This window comes from Pinus tabuliformis, chromosome 5_1 (genome assembly GCF_031772625.1).
Source record: "Pinus tabuliformis cultivar Carrire ecotype Pingquan chromosome 5_1, CPIR1, whole genome shotgun sequence".
Taxonomy (NCBI): domain Eukaryota; kingdom Viridiplantae; phylum Streptophyta; class Pinopsida; order Pinales; family Pinaceae; genus Pinus; species Pinus tabuliformis.
Window position 1 is genome coordinate 130841332 of NC_142305.1, and position 20801 is coordinate 130862132.

Below are 20801 nucleotides of genomic sequence, written 5' to 3' on the forward strand. Positions count from 1 at the left end.
TAGCATATCTTGTTTACATCAAGGAGTTTCATCTTTGTGACTGCTGAAGCTTGTGCCTTTCAGTCATACCGTTGATGTTTCTTTTATTGAATAAATGATGATATTTTTGTTGGGCCTGCAGGTTTTGAACTCCTTTTCTTCATTGACCTATAGTTTTTAATTTTGAGATATATGTTTTATATAATCTTTTTGGCTAAGCTGCCTTGCTATGAGGGGTGTATCTATGTTGTCAAAGTCATCCAGGACTCGCCCCTGGCCTCATCCATATCCGTTTGGGGGGATTTGAACATGGGTCTCCATGTTAATAGAAGCCAGATCAGCTCACTGCTTGCTGCTATACCTCACTACTGTAGGCACAACGACCTATAATTATTTATTTTCTGATTAGAAAAGTAATCTGTTCATGCAACTTTTGAACTCATGTCTTCATTGTGTATATGCTGATGATTAGTCATTATGTCCCAGTTGCACGACTTATTTTTCAATATTTTACTGGACTTATTTGAGTAAACATGGTACACATGCAGGCAACCAGTGTAATAGGTACAGGGACATTTGGATGTGGTACTTTTATTGTTGAAGGAGAGGATTTTATTGCTGAGGGAATCACCTTTGAAAATGCTGCTCCAGAGGTATTATCGTGTATTTTACTGCAATGCCTTTTTTTCCTTTTGCGTTGTATTATAAATAATATAAATTTGAACCTCGAAAAGAAAATCCAAATGTAAGAGTTACATAGTTTCGTCTGATGCTACACCCGCCTTTGGCGCTAGTGGTGCTTTTTCATCTTTCTCTTCTAGCTTTCCATCTGAAAGGTTTAAGTACATTTATGTTTTGCCATGTATCTAAGTAGGATAAAATTGTTAGCAGATATGCTGATTCACAATCATCGGAAACAATAGGCTCATAAAATATCAATTTTGTGGTCTATCTTTTATAAAGAATATTTATTGAAATGTGATTCTCAAAATAATCTTATTTCAATATCCATATCATTTGACTATAGATATTCAATTGAAAGTCACATGTAGGTCTCTCTCATTTTGTTTCAGGGTCTAGCTGAAACGATTGCATAGGGATGAGTGGAAAATAATTTAATTTGTTTTTTTTTTTATAACCAATGGTTTCTCATTGAAATAATTCATTTAGTATATTATTTGTGGGTAGCTTTAGAGAAGCTCCTATAAGCTTTAGATTTGATTTGCAGAAATGATAAACACCTTTTTACAATATAATCCATCACACCCTCACATGGTATAAAGTCCTGAGCACTTAGGGGCTAGTTTTTGCAACTTAGGAAGGATACCTATTGCCACTTCAATAGCTCTTCCCCTTTTTAGGTTGGTTTTTCTCCTACTCAAGGGGGGCTTTCCTAAGGATAGGATTATTAAGGCTATGGAGTGTAGGTTCAATGTGAAAATGAATAGTAAGCCTTCAAATAAAACAAAGTGGTTGTAATATGTGGAAGTGAAGTGCAAATGGGAAAGGGGGTATAGCAAAGGAAGGAAGAAGTGAAACAAGGGAATGGAACGTTGAGGGATTAGCACCTATCGATCTAAGGGATAATGGAGTCATGAGACATTACAAAATGAATGCGCTGATTTATTGCCATCAACTATCTTTAGGTAGGCTATGAGGTAGAAAGACTAATTTGACACCTTCCACCTGCTTAGATGAAAAATCTAGTGCGAAATCTTCATCGATTGGTTTGTACCTAAAGAAAAGCGAACTCATTTTATACATTAAACCTTGAGGTGCTTGCTGGAAATTATGATGTGGAAACTAATCTTAGAGGGCTTACTTTGCCACACATCAAATTTACATAACGATGTTGTTTTACTAGTTGAATTACACTATCCAATCAACAACTATATATGATAGGAGAAGGGGAACAAAGTAGAAATAAGACCACAAAAAAACAAGAGGAAAAACCTCATCACATTGCTTATTCCTGAATGACTAGTGTTCTTATAACTAGGCCTTTATGTTAGAGGGAAGGCAAGAAGCTTCTACAACATATTTGTTGATTTTTCCTCTGCACTTCAAAATCAGGTTTGTGTCTAAGATCACGATCACAAACACACTAAAATGCCACAAAACAAGCAATTTGCACAGCGTAAAACATACAACAGTGAATCAATTAGTACACAAGACAAAATTTCAACCCAAAACTTGTTATATTACAAACATTAAAACAACAAATGTAGGGCTCCTGTACCAGGGATCATGGCCCTTACATTCAACCTTGATACAAGATCAACTAGGGCCTGAGACCAACAACTTATGATCATCAATTTTCCCTTGAACAAAGAACACTTGACTTGCTAATGTAGCACTTCCACAAACCTTTTGGTCCACATACCTTGAATGTTGAAGAAATTAACTAGGTTTAGTCTTCATAAATGTATTTAAGTCACAATATATTGTATTTGTCAAAAGAAAGAAAATGAAATTTTATTATTATTAAAATTGACTTATTAAAGCATGGGTTTCATTCTTGGGTCAATTATTTTTAGGTCAAAGCCTCCATTGCAGGCTTCTAGGGTTTGTGTTAAGTGTCCTTGTCCAGGTCATAATGTAAAGAACCCTTCTTGGGAATTATTTGTCAAGAAAGAAATTTATTTTATATTAAAATTAGTCTTCTAGGCCTCCTCCACCAAGTCAGCCTAAAAAATGGACAAGTTGGCCTAAAACTGGGTAGCAAAATCACTATATAAAGGCAACAACTCGACCTCATTTGTCACTCACTCACAACAAGTTCGATTTGCAATTTCTGGGGCCAGAAAAGTGCGAATTTCAAGGAAGAAGAGGAAGAAGGATAGCGCAGGAGAAGGTCTCTCACAAATATAAGAAGTCAAAATTTTCTCTCTTTCCCACATGCGTGAAGCTGCTAGAAGGGGGCCGAAATTCTGCAGTAACTGGGAGGCCGAAATTCTGCTGCTGGGGGTTGAAATTCTGCAACTGGAAGTCGAATTTCTGGATTGTTGCTGGGTTGGAGTTGCTGGATAAAAAGAGACTACTCTATCATCTTGGAAGGTTGACTTGGTGGAGGAGGAAATTTTGTTGGTCTAAGGTTTTGGTCCATCTCAATCTGAATTACTAAAGGAAGAGTTATTGACTGGGTTTTCCCCTATATAGTGGTTTTAGCCCTTGCTGTCCACCTACATCTGGTGTCCCTGATCTTCATTTTTTGCTTTTGATAATTGCTTGATGAAACAAAGATAAAAGAAGAACATAAGAAAGTTAATAAGAATATAAGAATATCACAGTTAATTATCAACATAAGAAAATATTTTTGCCTTTCTGATTTTCTAACATGGTATCAAAGCTAAGGTGAAAGAAGGAAGGAAAAAGGTAACCTAAATATCTATTGAAAGGAGAATAAGGAGTTTCAAGGTTATAAATAGAAGATATCAACATGACAAACTCAATGAAGGCAGAGAACAAACTAGAAGAGCCTCCAACTACAGGGCCTGGGAAAAGAGAATAGATCCCATTCTCGAAGATAACAAAGTTTTAGAGTTTGTTCAAGGAAAAATCAAGAAGCCTATTGATGAATCAAGTAATATAGATAAAGTGAAGTTTAGAGAACTTGAAATCGTGGCTATGAATCTAATAGCGGATGGCGTTAAGGATAACTTAATTCCATACATATCAAACATAAATTAAGCTAAAGAAATGTATAAGGCCCTCTCCAAGTTATTCACAATCAATAACATTGGTCAAATAGCAAGCCTCAATAATGAATTAAGAACTGTTAAGATGAAAAATGATGATACTGTTTCATCATACTTTATAAGGATATCTAGAATCAAAGATGAACTCCAAGCAATAGATGAAGTTGTCCTAGAAAACGAGCTCGTAATTACTGCTCTTCTAGGACTACCTAAATCTTGGAGTGCCTTGCATCAGGACTCAACAATTGGAAGGATATGCCAACATTTGAACAACTATGGAATGCATGTAGCCAAGAAGAAGCTTCAATATCGATGGTAAACAACAAAAAGGAGAATGAAGAAGAAAACACCTCAAATGCTTACTCTGCTCATCACAAAAAGAAGGGAACCTTCAAGAAGTTCAAAGGAAAATAGAAGAAAACGGACCTATCCAAGGTTGAATGTTACAATTGCCACAAGATGGGACATTACCAAAGTCATTGTCCTGAGAATCCAAGAAATAAGAAAACAAATAGGGATCAAGCAAATGTCGTTGATGAAGCTCCATCTAAGAAGAACAAGACTGGAGAAGAATCGGAAGTCAAGGACTTATACTACTAAGTCCTCCCTTACACATATCCTCCCTTGGTCTTCTATTCTAAGTTTTGAATTGTTTTCCTTTATGTTTTGATCTCTAGAATTTGTAGGTCTAACAGGTCTTGTTAGAACACCTTTTATTTTGATAAAGTTGTAGGTATCCCTCAAGATTGGATTAAGAGGGAGCCCTCACCATTTTACCAAAGATAAGTATCTTACTCCTTGTCTTATCTTTTATGTTTGGTTTCCCTCTCTTATCAAGATCTGTTTGTATTATATGCTAATAACTTTTCTCTTTATATTTTCCTTGGTTAGGAAAGTTTGTTGTTTGCTCAAGGGTTATGGAGAAGACTTCAATGGATAGACTTGAAGCATGAAAGAAGTTCTATTGAAGCCCTTCAAGCATTGATGTCCTATAAGGTTTGTTAAGAAAACAACCCAAGGTATGTCTTAGGTTACAAAGTTCTCTTCATATAAAGGTACGATCATTCTTCTTTTAATTTTTATTCTACATTACTAACATTGTTATGTCTAGGGTTTTGAATCATAAGAAATTCTTGTTCAGGTGATTAATCATTAGATTGAATCTACCCTCATTATATTTTTGATCATGTGTATGGAACCCTAAAAGGTTCTCTATAAAACCCTAACCTAAGGGTATGTCTATAGTCATGAAACCCTAGTCTATTAGGGTTAATGATGAAGTCTAGAAATCCTATTATCTTATTCAAAGTCTTGTATTATTATACTAAAAACCCTAGTCCTTTAGGGTTTGCTGTTAATGTTTAAATGAAGCTATAGACCTTTAGGGTTTGGTAAATTAGGGTTTATGACCAAAACCTTTGTAATGTCTATAATAAGATTCAAGGGATAAAACTCTGGATGTATATTCATTTGTATGACCAAAAACCTAGTCTGCATAAATTGTTGTATATCTAACTATGATGTATTGATGTTTGTGTCCTAGGTTTACCTAGTAAATATTGATGAAAAATGCATCCTAGATATTTATATTCGAGTATTCTAACCTAATTGTTGTTGCTCATGTAAATTCTAGGGTTTGTAACAAAGCCCTAGTAGAGATTGATATTCTAAGATATGAGGATATTCTTTTCAATATGATTTAGTGTAAGTTTTGCATCAAACCTTAGTAAAATCTAACATTGTTGAAACATTAGATGCATGGTAGGTACTGATATCTAAGGTTTTACGGAATCTGGGGTTTTTAATGGATCATAGTAGAATCTGTCATATATCTCTGAAAATAATGAGGCCCCAGATAGAATGAGTCCGATTGAATTTGCTTTATGTTGTAGTCTAGTCTAGTTGAAGTTTAGAATTATATGTCTCTTACTGATTATGAACCGAACTAGGTTTAGGTATTTGATGTCTAAAGTATTTGATTGCTTTGATGGTTCCATTATATTGACATAACTTTGACATTGTTAACTTCATGCTTCCATATATATATTTGGTTGTACTTGCTATTAATGTGTTGTAGGTGCATAATCTTCAAAATGATGAAGATGTTCGTATAAGCATGATGAAGGAAGCTATATATATCAAGATGACCTTGATGCCATAAGAAGAAATGACGCCATGAAAGGTTCTCTAATGTTATAGAAGAAGGAAGTGGTTAATCTCCGTAAAAGTTAAGAGGGAGTCAAGATAAAGGTATATCTCCACAGTTAAGAGGGAGGGCATATTATGACAATAAATACCTTGAAGTAAGAAAAAGTACTATTGATGAATATGAAGTTGCAAATAAAATACTTGAGAAGATCTGAGGATGTATTTGGTGCTGCTGAAGAAATGAAAGAAGAAGAAAGCTTCCAACAAAATTTTATATGGATAACTTAATGATACAAACAACATCCGAATGATTGAAGACCCTGAAGGTTTGTGTTTACTTGTATATTTGAAAGACTTATTGATTGGGGTTGTGTTTGAACAGGTAAATCTCTCCACAAGAAGGTTAAAACTCTTTGGAAGCATGGATATATCTAGTTTATTGGGGAGAGTTGAAGCATCTAATGGCCGATGCTCAGGAAGACATCTGGCTGACTTGTGTGTTGGTGTCTAGATCCTGAAGAGGGAGGTTGGCGTTGGTCTTGGATCTCGGACCTTGGATACACACCTAGATCCCTGGGTTGATAGTTAGTTAGTAAGCTTGATGGTACCTACACTGGTTGAAAGCTTTAGTCCATCTTAGTCCCACTCGGATAGATAACCTTGGTCAGGTATCTAGTATGTGGCATTGAGTGTGCCTGAACTCTTCGTAGTTCATATTGGAGATCTTCCATGTACCTCTATATGGTTGTAATTATGAATACCTCCCTAGTTAAGAGGGAGTGTTGAAGAATGTAACTAGGTTTGCTCTTCATAAATGTATTTAAGTCACAATATATTGTATTTGTCAAAAGAAAGAAAATGAAATTTTATTATTATTAAAATTGACTTATTAAAGCATGGGTTTCATGCTTGGGTCAATTATTTTTAGGTCAAAGCCTCCATTGCAGGCTTCTAGGGTTTGTGTCAAGTGTCCTTGTCCATGTCATAATGTAAAGAACCCTTCTTGGGAATTATTTGTCAAGAAAGAAATTTATTTTATATTAAAATTAGTCTTCTAGGCCTCCTCCACCAAGTCGGCCTCAAAATTGGACAAGTTGGCCTAAAACTGGGCAGCAAAATCACTATATAAAGCCAAAAACTCGACCTCATTTGTCACTCACAACAAGTTCGATTTGCAATTTCTGGGGCCAGAAAAAGTGCGAATTTCAAGGAGGAAGAGGAAGAAAGATAACGAAGGAGAAGGAGGTGTCTCACAAGCATAAGAAGTTGAAATTTTCTCTCTTTCCCACATGTGTGAAGCTGTGCAGTTGTTGGAAGGGGGCCAAAATTCTGCAGTAATTGGGAGGCCGAAATTGTGCTGCTGGGGTTCGAAATTCTGCAACTGGAAGTCGAATTTGTAGATTGTTGTTGGGTTGGAGTTGCTGGATAAAAAAGGACTACTATATCATCTTGGAATGCTTGGTGGAGGAGGAAAGTCTGTTAGTCTAAGGTCTTGGTCCATCTCAATCTGAATTACTAAAGGAAGAGTTCTTAAGTGGGTTCTGGTCACTTGGTTTCGTGACCAGAACTTTGGGTACAAAACCCATTGCTTGTGTACATATCCCACAAACCACTTTTGTGGGTCAACTCCTCACAAACTCATTACCCCAGTGGTTGTAAGAGGACCTCCCAAGCTACAAAAATCAACACTCCCTCTTAGCGAGGGGAGTACTTCCACCACTCGGAAGTATCTCAACATCTTGAACGACACTAAACCAATATTTGGCATTCACCATTGCAACATACCCTATAGAATGTACCGCAATCTCCTAGGTAGTGCCTCTGCCACCAGAAGCTTCCCACTTCTTCGTTTCCTGATAGGTCTTCATGCCATCCCATGGTTCCTTCTTTCCAACCAAAGTCCCCTTGCTTCTCAGTGACCATGCGCTCTTCTTGGGCAACGAATTCTCCCTCTGAGCCAACATACTCCTGCTTGAACTCAACTCCCTCTGTTTCTCAGGAACCTGCTTCTTCTCATGATCTATAGGCTTGCCCATCGACCAATATAGACCATGCTCCCTAACTCCAATGATAACTCCGACAAAGTTAGAGCCTTTGGGCCTGAGTCTCACTTCCCTATCCTGGAAAATCACTCAAACCCCTTTGTCTCATCACTGAGATAGACAACATGCTGTATTTGAGCTCTGGTACCGACAATACATCTTGAACTCTCAGCAGCCTACTTAACTCCATCCTGAATGACATAGCATCTCATCCTCTGATCGCTTTCTAACTCTTGTCACCAACCACCATGTGCAACCTCGAGTCCCTTTCAATTAGAGTCTCAAAAACTTCACTTGAACCTGTCATATGCTTCAATGCTCCACTGTCCACATAACATGCAGTCTTGTCGATGGCACCTTTGGAGAAATAAGAAATCGGAGCAAAATCCTCGTCCTCCAATCTTCTCGAGAGGTCATCCAACTTAGAAGAAGTAGCAACACCAACTATCTCCTTCCCCATCTTCTTCTCATTGTCTACCTTCTTCTTCCGCGGACACTTGCTTGAATAATGACCATATTCGCCACAAGAATAACACTTCAACTTGCTCAAGTTATTCTTTGCCTTGCACTTCATCCTCCCTGCAAGAGCCACATTATCATCAAAGGTATTCTTCTACTTATGAAGGTCCTCATCTTGCAGTTCTTCCTGAATGAAGTCATCCCATATCATGTTCCAATCTGGCAGCTTCTCTCAAGCGACGATCCCTTTGATGAACGGCTTCCATTCCTCGGTAAACCCTTTCAAAGTAGTCCTCACTAACTCGGAATCTGGAACATCTTCACCTATGGAAGCAAGCTCATCTTGAACATGAGAAAGTCTCATTAGATACGAAGCCACACGTTCACCATCCAACATCTTGGTGCTCTTCAACTTATCTCTCAATACCAACAACTGGTTCTTGTTCTTATTTTGGAACAAATCCTAAAGAGCTTTTCGCATATCATGGGTAGTGTTCTTCCCGGACAGATGAGGTATCAAGTGATCTTTGACATGATCTAGGATGATCAGCTTCACCTTCGTATCCAACTCCTCATACACTTCCAACTCCTTATACACTTCCAAATCCTTAGGGTCAGTCAGTTTCTTGATCTCCTTGTCGGCCAACTCCTAGATCTTGTTCACCATCAAGACAAGCTTGATCCTTTCCTTCCAAGGACTATAGTTGGACAACACATCCAACTTATCCTCATATAGCAGATAGACCGAAAACTTTGCCATTGCTATTATTCCTTCAATAACAAGGTAACCAACTCCCTCTTGAGCTGTCCGCTGTGCACACTCTGATTCAACTGTCCCTTCAAAGTAGCTGTGATACCATGTTGATTTTTTGTCGACACTTCGAAATTAGGTTTATGTCTAAGATCACTATCACAGACACACTAAAATGCCCCAATACAAGCACTTTGCACAACGAAAAACATACAATAGTGAATCAACTAGTACACAAGACAATTTTTCAACCCAAAACTTGTTATATTACAAACTTTAATACAACAAACGTAGGGCTCCTGTACCAGGGATCATGGCCCTTACAATCAACCCTAATACAAGATCAACTAGGTCTTGAGATCAACAACTTATGATCATCAATCTGCCCTTGAACAAAGTACACTTGACTTGTTGATGTAGTGCTTCCATAGCCCTTTCGGTCCACGTACCTTGAACACTTCTGGCAGGTCATTTGCCTCCTCTTCTGCTACACACAAGACTTTTGCTATTGAGAAATCAATGCTTATAGGAATTAGGGTTTGATTCCTCTTTCTTGATAATTACTTGTGAATTATGTTGGCTTCTTTTACTTCTTTATTAGTTTATCTTTCATCAAGTAATTATCAAATTATATGTATGTGAAGACCACAAGAACACGAGACAAAAGATGTAGGCGTTCAGCGAGGGAAAAACCCCTATAAGGGGAAAACCTAGTCAAACTCTTCCTTCAGTAGAATCAAATCAAAATGAGGCACTTCCAGACTTCTTTGTTTAAAAATGTAACTAGGTTCGGTCTTCATAATGACATGTAATTGTGATTTTATGTAATTTATGAAAAGAAGAAAAATAAAATTATTCTTGTAATACATGTCTCATGGGTTTTGTTGACCCTGCCGCTTGCACCTACCTACAAGTCAGTGAGAAATGCCTTCAACCCCACAAGGTGTGGTTGGTGGCAGGGAACTCAGAGAAGGGGCTGTCACACTAATTCCAACTCTCTCCGTTTGAGCCATCTCCTAGGTTAGCTAAGGGGGGTGGTCCCTAATGAAAAGTTAAGTTAAAATATGTGAGTTTCTAGGAGAGTGTTATAGTGAAAATGGATTAATTTTTAGGATTTATGAGCAAATATGAAGTGAGCAACTTGAAATAACAATGCCAATCATTAATATGATTTAAAAAACCATAAAACCAGTGCCTTATAAGGAATTTGCTCAACAATTTAAAGATATATTTGCTCAAAGTACAATGCAATGCTCTCAAAAGAGAAAACAAAGTAACCCTGAAATGTAAATAAGAATTGTTAGCACAAGATATGTAAGATACAAAATACTTTTGAGATAATCAACTTTATAAAGCAAAACATGTGAAACATATCTTGCCAAAACCAAACAATTAGTAATTAATTTGGAAATGTAAAAGAAAAGAAGTTCCAAACCAAGACATCAATATGCAATTAGACTTGAAACATGAAAAGAAAGCACTTGTTTGAAATGATTACAATACTTACTTTTGGAATAGATTTTGCATATGAAAACTCAAACCATGAAGAGACAAGTAAAGTAAATGTAATGGAAAGTGCTCTTGATTAATTTTATTAACTAGCTCTACAACAAGATTGCAATTTAACTCTTCAATCCTTAGACCTCACCCTCGCCCAATGATATGGATCTCACAGTGAGGAGTCAATAGAGGAGTAGAGGATCCCTAAGATGTCTACTTCAACCAACTTATGTTGGAGGTAAAATTTTAATGAAGCTTGGAGCCTTCATACACTAAAATGCCTAGATGAAATGCAAATTGTGTTAATTCCCCAAATTTTAATAATGATACATGCAAATGCTTCAAAGAGATTGATTTGTAATGCTTGAAAATTAAATAGTGTTCAACATAAGTTGCAATTATAACTTCAATTGGAGGAATAAAATTAGCTTGCAAGTGTTGCATGTGGTTCATCAATGAATTAAAATGATACAAGTAATTTGCTTGAAAGTAAAATTTGTTTCAAATAGACAATGACAACAATGTAGCATAAAAGTGAAGCATGTATTCAAGTGCTCATGAAACGATTTACGAAGGTAAATGGAAACGAATCAAAGTTTGTTAAGAATATAAAATGTTTGCATGTAAAGGATGAATTGCCCAAAGTAAAGTGTAAGCTTGTAGCTTCAAGCAACAACGAGATAGAGAATGCAAAGCTCAAATGAAACTGTAACAAACTTTAACTTAATAAAATGTAAGTGAATGAAGAATGAAAGCTTAAACCATGCAAATGTCAATCCATCCAAGAAAAGCCTCCCTTTAAATGAGGAGATAGGATACCATGGGAGAAATCCCAAGCTCCCAAAAGCTAGACCTTTTATTAATATTACAATGAGAAGAGGGCCCTTCAAAGTTCTCAACTATACTTCAAGGAGAGTCCTCACAATAATTGCTTGAAACTTGGACACTAGACCTCCTTCCTTGAGAAAGTAGTGACAAGATCTCACAAAACTTATGCAAGGGAAACAAAGTGTGAGTTTCCTCCAAATGCCCACGGCTTAAAGAGGAAAATGCGCAGCCCTCTAGTGAACTCGACTTGGCCAAAATAAGCCTCGAAAGGGCTCACGATATCCTTGGAAATCGAACCCCTAACACTTTCCAAAGGTCCCGTAAACACTTGTTAGATGTTGCAGGAAGTTGCTCTTCAAAATCTGCCACACGAGTTAACAAACAATCCAAACAATGGCTGCAAAATAAGTTAAGTATTAATAGAAAATTCAGCAAGATAAAATGTATATGTACAATTATAATTTACAAAAGGCTAAGCTAAAGAGTGGGAGTAAACTCTCGTTTTTGCTTAGCCATCTTCAAGCTCTTAGATAGCAAATGAAATAAATGAAGTACAATGTTTTTTAAAAAAGATTTAAATTTAGAAGTTCTTGGCTTGTGTACAAGCTATGTGCCGAAATCCCTGCAAAACCACTTTGCAAGATAAGGCTATGAAGGTTCAAAGAACAAACAAGAGCTCCTTTACGAATGTATCAAGAGTGGGTTGGTCTCTCCAAAGACTTCCCCTCACGCTTGATTCTGTAATCCCAACAAAATGTTCCCTCTACAAAACTTCAATCAAGAATTAGTTCCATATAGATTTAGCAATAAACAATGATAAGAAACTCTAGAGATTTATTTAAAACCAACTAGAGCATTCTATACCTAGAGCATACTTCTAAATCAAATGTCAATGCAAGATAGCTCTACATTAACAAATCTAGAAGAGCATATGGAAGCAAATTAGGTCAAAGCATGAGTAAAAGGAATTATACCAATGCTCATAATTCATCACACTTGAAAAGGAGGAACACCTCATGAATGAAACCCCAAAGTTTTGATTGATATTTCTGAAAGTGTACAAGGCAGCAGCGCTTCCGCAAGCACAATAGCTAGTAACAACATGATACAATGTGAGAGCCCATGGCTCTATTATATAGAGAGTTGAGAGCAAATCCCAATGAAGAATGACGATGACAAATGGTATTGGAGCCAATCCCAATGTAGAAGTGATTAAACAAGTGGCATGAGGTGACAATCCCAAAGAAAAATTCGAATTTGTTGAATGGAGCTCCAATGCCAAGTGTAAAAATCGAATTCTGGCAAGTGAACATCATTTTATTCTTCCCTTATGTGCCAAATTCGAATTTTATGGTGGAATGACAAGTGTATATGGGTGGTAAACCACGTGGGGACAATTTCCCACAAAAATATCCACCAAATATTCTCCCAAATGTGCATTAACTTCACAAATTTGAATTTCCAAGCAACTTTTTCATTTAATGCCAGAAATTCGATTTTATTTGAGCACATGTCTTTTCCTTGATTTTAGGAGTCCACATCACCTTGGGACTTCACTTTAACTCCCCCATAATTTCCCACCTCATTTCCACAACATTTCGCATGTGTGGATATTTATTTTTCTCCATTTATTTAATTTTTGGCTTAATTAATTGCCAGGTTTCCCACTAAATTTAGGAAAAGTGGGTTTTGAGGGTCCAAAACACATTATTAACCCCTCAAAGTGTGTTACAGTAGAAAGTTGAGGGTGAGAGGTGTAGTTTTGATTACTCATGCCCCATACAACTTCTTTAGACTACACTTATTACAATTTAAATACAATTTTATTTGCAATTTTTGACCTGCGGGAAATCTAAAAAATTTAAAAATGACTACCTAGACCTGACCAAATTCCACGAAATTTTTTGTGTGATCTAGTATGGTAATATACATCGACTCTAGACACTAAGATGTGTCAAGGGCTCAACCTTCAAACCATCACCCCAACTTTGGGGTAAAACGTGAGTGAAAATACCCAGAAAATTATTCGCCTCTGAAAAAGAAGGGATAATTAACCAGATAAAAAAAACATTCCAAGGTGTACTCGTTTGCTGATCGAGTCCCAACATCCTAGGCTAGACTCAAAACTCATAATTACTAGTATCACTTATTACAATTCCCCATAGGGTGTGGAATCTGGGTACAAGAAAGATGATGAGAAGATAGAAGTAGAGTTAAAAAACTCTGTTGACTGACGATATCTGATGGTACAAGTGTCCTCTGGATCATCCTTGGGCATAAAGTCTTCATGTAATCATCAGGTGCCACTCCAGTGGTCAACATTTGGCTCCATATGGGGATGCATGCTAGATACAAAGTGATAGTGTGCAAGAACCTAGAATCTGCATCAATCGACAAAAGACATATATCAACAGTATCCATTCAAAATATCATCAAATGAAATAAAGTACAGAAACAAAGAAATGGAAATTTATTCTAAGAGCATAAATGACAATTTATTCATGAAATAAAACTACTTAAACAAAAATGACACGAGATAAGGTTAGAAATATGATACAAAAAGATGCCCCATAGCATCAGATGTCCTTAATGAATTTCATGCTGAGAACCTGCTTACTTTTAGGCAGATCCATGGGCTGCTTTTTTGATGTGCCCTGTCCAATTCTGAATATTTGAGGACTTTGATCAATCCCATCACTGTGTTGTACATGGCCATCATATTTACCAAATCCTTTCCGCTTTTTTCTTTTCTTCTTAATAGATTGTGATGTTGATGTTGAGGTGATCAAATTAGACCTTTCTGTCCGATTTTGAAGATGATCTGATGGAAAATTCGAAGTATCCAAGACTTCTTTGACTTTCCTTTGTCCATTCTGTTTATGCTCTGACATGGGTGATGGATCAATCTCACAAGTATAAACTTGATACCCCTCAGTTTCATTCCTATCCAGGTCTCCATCAATTAGCCATTTTTCAATGGAGTAAATGACCTCCTCATAATGAGATGAATATTGCTTCAATGGATTGGGAGGTTTATGATTTGTTTCTTTGTTCTTTTCCCATTTGTCATCTGATCTAATCTGGAATTTTTGTACCTGTAATATTTCCATTTCATCCAAACTATTCTGAAAAGTGACTTGATTAGTCTTCATAACACTTATTTCCTTGGCATGATTTGTTTCCATAGTGTTGATTAATTGCACTTCTTTTTCTTCCATGGTGAGCAACCTATTTTGAAAACTAGCCATTTGATTAGAATGATTGACTTCCATGGCTTTTATTGCTTGTGCATGATTTTCCTCCATGGTCTTAATGAGTTGAACTTGGTTGAGTTGCATATCCTTAATCATTCGAGTCAACTCCTTGATGAGATCCTTATCATTCTCATCAGTTTTCGCTTTGATCTTTCTTTCATCTCCATATTTTTCTTCAAAGGCATCAATGATTGATTCTAGAGAATCAAAACTGTTAGCAGGTAAGTCTATGAACCAATCCATAGCATCACCATCTAATGAAAAGATGAAAAGTCTCATTTTAACATCCTCATGGTTAATATCATGGCACCATTTGCTCACACAAAGGTGGAAATTCCTAAGGTGAGTTTCAGTACTGATGGCATTGTCACCTAGAAAACTAGGCAACTCTTCAATAGCCTCAATGGCTTCATTCGGAATGAAATTCGGATAGCTTGAAATGTTAGTAAAATTACAAGGGGCGAACAAATCATTCATGATGTCATGCTCACTTGACCCTGAAAGAGAAAATGGATACCAGAGAGAGGCTCCTGTCCAAGATTAGCAAGAAATCTACAAGAAGCAAGCTTCAAGCAGAAATCCTTGCAGAAAATGAAATAAGTGGAGTCGCCACTTGAACAAGAATCTAACTCTAAAATCCAACATGCAAAAACCAAAAGTTAGTCGTATTTCCCAGGTACAAGAAGACTTGTCCTCGGCAACGGCGCCAAAGATGTTGACCCTGCCGCCTACACCTACCTACAAGTCAGTGAGAAAAGCCTTCAACCCCACAAGGTGTGGTTGGTGGCAGGGAACTCAGAGAAGGGGCTGTCACACTAATCCCGACTCTCTTCGTTTGAGCTATCTCCTAGGTTAGCTAAGGGGGGTGGTCCCTAATGAAAAGTTAAGTTAAAAGATGTGAGTTTCTAGGAGAGGGTTATAGTGAAAATGTATTACTTTTAAGGATTTATGAGCAAATATCAAGTGAGCAACTTGAAATAACAATGCCAATCATTAATATGATTAAAAAAACCATAAGACCAAGTCCCTTATAAGGAATTTGCTCAACAATTTAAAGATATATTTGCTCAAAGTAAAATGCAATGCTCTCAAAAGAGAAAACAAAGTAACCTTGAAATGTAAATAAGAATTCTTAGCACAAGATGTGTAAGATACAAAATACTTTTGAGATCATCAACTTTATAAATCAAAACATGTGAAACATATCTTGCCAAAACCAAAAAATTAGTAATTAACTTGGAAATGTAAAAGAAAAGAAGTGCCAAACCAGGACATCAATATGCAATTAGACTTGAAACATGAAAAGAAAACACTTGTTTGAAATGATTACAATACTTGCTTTTGGAATAGACTTTGCATATGAAAACTCAAACCATCAAGAGACAAGTAAAATAAATGTATTGGAAAGTGATCTTGGTTAATTGTATTATTTAGGTCTACAACAAGATGACAATTTAACTCTTCAATCTTCAGACCTCATGATCCAAGTCCGGGTGTGACGAAGGACCCTTCCAAGACCTTTTACTTTCGTGATGTGTTAAATTGCATTTTTAAAAGAAACATAAATGAATACATCTGCATACTATAAAGAAGAGGAACATGTCAATCACCAACACATGAAAACATAAGCCGTTGATAACGGAGTTCGTCCAAGAGGGACTATGTCTTTGGGCCCCGATGTCAAGATGGTGTAGGCCGCTGCATTAAGTGCTGTCAATAGTAATGATGTACATAAAAGGTGATGTCGCTATCATACAAGGAAAATGCCCTCGCGCAGGAGTGGCTCCAAGAGATGTTCCGCTACAGGAACTCTTAGTAAAAAAAAACTCCTATCAGTATGACATAAACTCATGCATGATGAGCATCACACCAACATGGTATAAAAGGGATCTCAATGCAAACATGCATGACGACAACATAAGTATCCCATCAACATACAACAAAGGGATCTCAAAACACAACATGATGAATCATGACAACAAGTACATCACACAAATGATTCCGCATCACATCAAGCAGGAATCATGAAAATGAGTAAGAAACAAGATCCCACATCAAGCATCAAACAGGGATCTGTGCAGCACAATGCATAGCAAAAGAAGTACGTGAACACACTGCATATACCTCACATCCTGGGGTCATCTGAAGAAGCGGATGTCAAACTGCTGACGCTGCTCAGACCATCGATCTCACGGCGTTGAATCTCATGGAATGACTGCTCGCACATGAATGTTGACACCTGCATTCCACTTAGAAAAGTGGCTGAAGAATAGAATGAGCAAATGAAAAATCTGAATGCACCATCAGATTTGTGGCGTCGAATAGTGCAAAATCGACTGTCAAATTTTTGAATTCTGAGAAATTGAGAATCTGGGGCTCAAGGAATCTTTTAGATTCCCCCTAGATTCCTCAAAGATTCTGCTCCATGGGTGGATTGGAAATCTGCAACTCAAAAGGCGAATCTGACCTCTCCATTGCGATCCCTGCGGAAAACCATGAAAAACGACTGTAAACTTGACTATATTCCAACATGGAGAAAAATTACCTCCTCAGGAAAATTTCAAGGATCATGGTTCCGCTCCCTGTTTCTACAGCAGTCATGGTTCCACCTCCATACTGAAAAATGGCCGAAAAATGCAGAACTCTGATGGAGAAACGGACAACGCCATTGCGTTCGTGGCGTCGAGAAGTGCTGAAACCATATAAAATTTGTCAAAATCTGACAAAGTGAAAATTCGGCCCTCCTGCAAAATTTTGCCTCGAACTGCGTGCACTACCTCCTTCCCCTGGGTGCACTGACAAACAGTGTTTAAATAGAATTTGGCCGACGGATTTCTCAATGAGTCCGTTATGGCGCATTGGTTGGAGATCTGTTTAATAGGGAGGAGGTCGGGCGGTCAAACCCTGCCTCCTCCTTTTTTTACACACAACAATTTTTTTTTAAGTAAATTTGGTTGGGTTGGGTCCGCCTTGGGCATGGAGTGTGGTTGGGTCCGTGCCCCAAGGGCCGGCCCACCACAAATGTTGGTTTTCCCGTTTTGTTATCATGCGGGGTGGTTCTGTGGGAGGGGCCAGGGGTCGTGGCCCGCCCCTCCACCATATGTTGTTTGTATATGCGGATGAGAGTAGGGGGTGGCGGGGTTGGTGGCCCCCACCCCCCTTTTTTTATATTTTTTTTGATATATAACAAGAATGTGCAGTTGTTAGAAATTCTGTTTTTAAGCCGAAGGAGTCATTTTAATGAGGCAACAATTTTGCCCGGAATCTGGCTGGAGTTGGCCGGATTTCGTCTGCTGGAAAAGTTGAAATTGCGGCCTCCTTAACCCTGCCCAGTTAGCAAAAAGTCAACCCAACTTTGACTGCCTCTATCTCCTTCATTCGGACTCGGATTGAGGAACCGTTCACACTGTCGCGATCAAGACAACGAGATCTACGCTCTGGTTCTGGTTCGAGCATAATCCAAACACCTTGATTTTGAGCTTACATGAGTCCTCTTTGCCCTGTGTGTGTCTCTGGAACCACCTGGATCAATCCTCCCCACTGAGGAGCTTTTGGTCCTCCAAAAGCATGAGAAATAATCTACAACTTCTCTGTACCTTGTCTGCATCACAAACGTCCTGAAAGGTCTTGCTTCCATCTCCTTCACCTTTGTTCTTCGGAGCCTTAAGCGATGAGCCGACACTTGCAACTTCTGCAACCTGTCGTACATTGTTTTGCAAATTACATGCTTGACTTTCATGACCAACTAATGACCCAAGCATCCCATACTTGCCATGAGTTTATAACACATACTCGACAGTCAAGTTTACATCAAAATGGAAACCATACCTCAGCTATGAAAACAAGGCCAACATATCATTGTTGTTTCAACAAGTGATGGACAACACATCATCACTACAACCCATGATTTACAACAATAAGGCCAAACAGTATTTGCTTGGACAAGTGATGGAAACACAACATCACTTTCAGAGTGTAAAATGCAACTCAAAATAAGACTAGACATCATTGTTGCTGAACAAGTGATGGAAAACACATCATCACTTTTACATTTTAAAATGCAACAAATGATTTACAAAAGTACGACCATGAAACGCTAACATATCTAGGAACCATTTTTCACTTATCAAGGTGAACGGGTCATCACCCTGTGATGGTTTTGCTTGTCGAACAACTGTTTCATTTGGTTCATGCATCGACACTTTGTCTTTAAGGCGCTGCTCTGGATGGAGCCTCCAACAAGTGGCTCTTTGATGGCCATTTCTGTCGTAATGACTGCAATAGGTCTTCTTCCTCCAGATTTTTTTAAAATGTTTCTTTACCTGTTGTTGAGAGGGTATTTCACGCCTCCTCCTTTTGTGTGCTACCATTCTTTTCCAACACTTATAAAATGTATGGTTATGTAATCCACAAAAGGTACATGTTTTTCGATGCCATGTTTTACGCTCATCATTAAAAACATGATTATAATCGAAATGAACATTTGAATGTCGAAATTGGTTATACCTTTCCTTGCCGTCTCTGGTGTAAGTATGGCGATGAGAGCTTGCCTCAACTCTTTCCTTGCCATGGGCACTGCCATGGGATGATGGGGGTGTGTTCCCATCATTCTCTTTCCTCGATGCTTTCGACGATGTCTCGGAAGAATCTGGCACCTTCGAGCATTCTCCTTCGGTGTATCTCAAGCCTACAAATTGAGGTCTTTGCACAACTTCCCATGGTTGAGTTATGCCTTTGTTATTAAAACCAAGTTCTTTTTCCTCCTCGTGCCTCGTCCTTGTAAGGAGCCTCATGTTTGTCCTTGTAATTGGGATCTCCAAATCTCCAACAGAAAGCATACTATGTGGCGACGAAACCGAAAGGAAATCAACATCTTTTACCTCCTCTTTCGATTCGGAAAGAACTGATGAGGGTTGCTCATCATCTGTTGTTGGTGGTTCGCTAGTTGTCTCGGCGCATTCCCCAACTTCCTTTCTAACATACCCAAGTCCTGCCTGACGAGGTAATTCCTCTACTTTGATGGGGTTGACAATGCCTTGGCCATTAACGCCCAAGCCTTTTCCTTCATACCCCATTCTCTTCAATAGTTTGGAGCCAATTCCTGTGGTATGATTTTCAAAAACAGCGAAATCATCATCAGGAAACATACATGAAGATGGAGAACTACTTTTTACCTCACATGGGTCACACTGCAGCTTTTCCAAGGCCTCGTCCTTTGCTTGCAGTTGTCGTAGCAAACTTTGTTTCTCCTCTTTCTCTTCATGTAGAAGCATCTTCAATTCAACGTTCTTTGTTTGAAGATGTTTCTTGTTGTGCTTCAGTTCTTCCTGGGCCTCTTCCATGGCTCGCAACTGAAGCTGCAGTCGCTTCTTTTCCTCTGTCTCATTCTGTAGAGTTTCATACATTATTTCCACCCTTTTGGAAATTTTGAGCATGGTCTCGTACATCGCTTTTTCATCCTCTGTCGTTGCACGTTCCATCGTTCACGCTTGCAATTCACATCCATGCAAAGACCGCTCTGATACCACTTGATCCAGGTCCGAGTGTGACGAAGGACCCTTCCAAGACCTTTTACTTTTGTGATGTGTTAAATTGCATTTTTAAAAGAAACATAAATGGATACATCTGCATACTGTAAAGAAGAGGAACATGTCAATCACCAACACATGAAAACATAAGTCGTTGATAACAGAGTTTGTCCAGGAGGGACTACGTCTCCGAGCCTCGATGTCAAGATGGTGTAGGCCGCTGCATTAAGTGCTGTCAATAGTAATGATGTACATAAGAGGTGATGTCGCTATCATACAAGGAAAATGCCCTCACGCAGGAGTGGCTCCAAGAGGTGTTCCGCTACAGGAACTCTCAGTCAAAAAAGACTCTTATCAGTATGACATAAACTCATGCATGATGAGCATCCCACCAACATTGTATAAAAGGGATCTCAATGAAAACATGCATGACAACAACATAAGTATCCCATCAACATACAACAAAGGGATCTCAAAACACAACATGACGAATCATGACAACAAGTACATCACACAGATGATTCCGCATCACATCAAGCAGGAATCATGAAAACGAGTAAGAAACAAGATCCCACATCAAGCCTCAAACAGAGATCTGTGCAGCACAATGCATA

General features: G+C 38.1%; 1 protein-coding gene across 1 annotated transcript in view; it reads left to right on the top strand.

Annotated features, from left to right (window-relative positions):
* LOC149163775 (pectinesterase 31-like) overlaps positions 1 to 20801 on the top strand; it is a 243999-nt gene that overhangs the window by 41196 nt on the left and 182002 nt on the right. The window contains exon 2 of the mRNA XM_089431857.1: positions 528 to 632. Coding sequence (XP_089287983.1) covers positions 528 to 632 — 105 coding nt within the window. The remainder of the gene's footprint in view (positions 1 to 527; positions 633 to 20801) is intronic.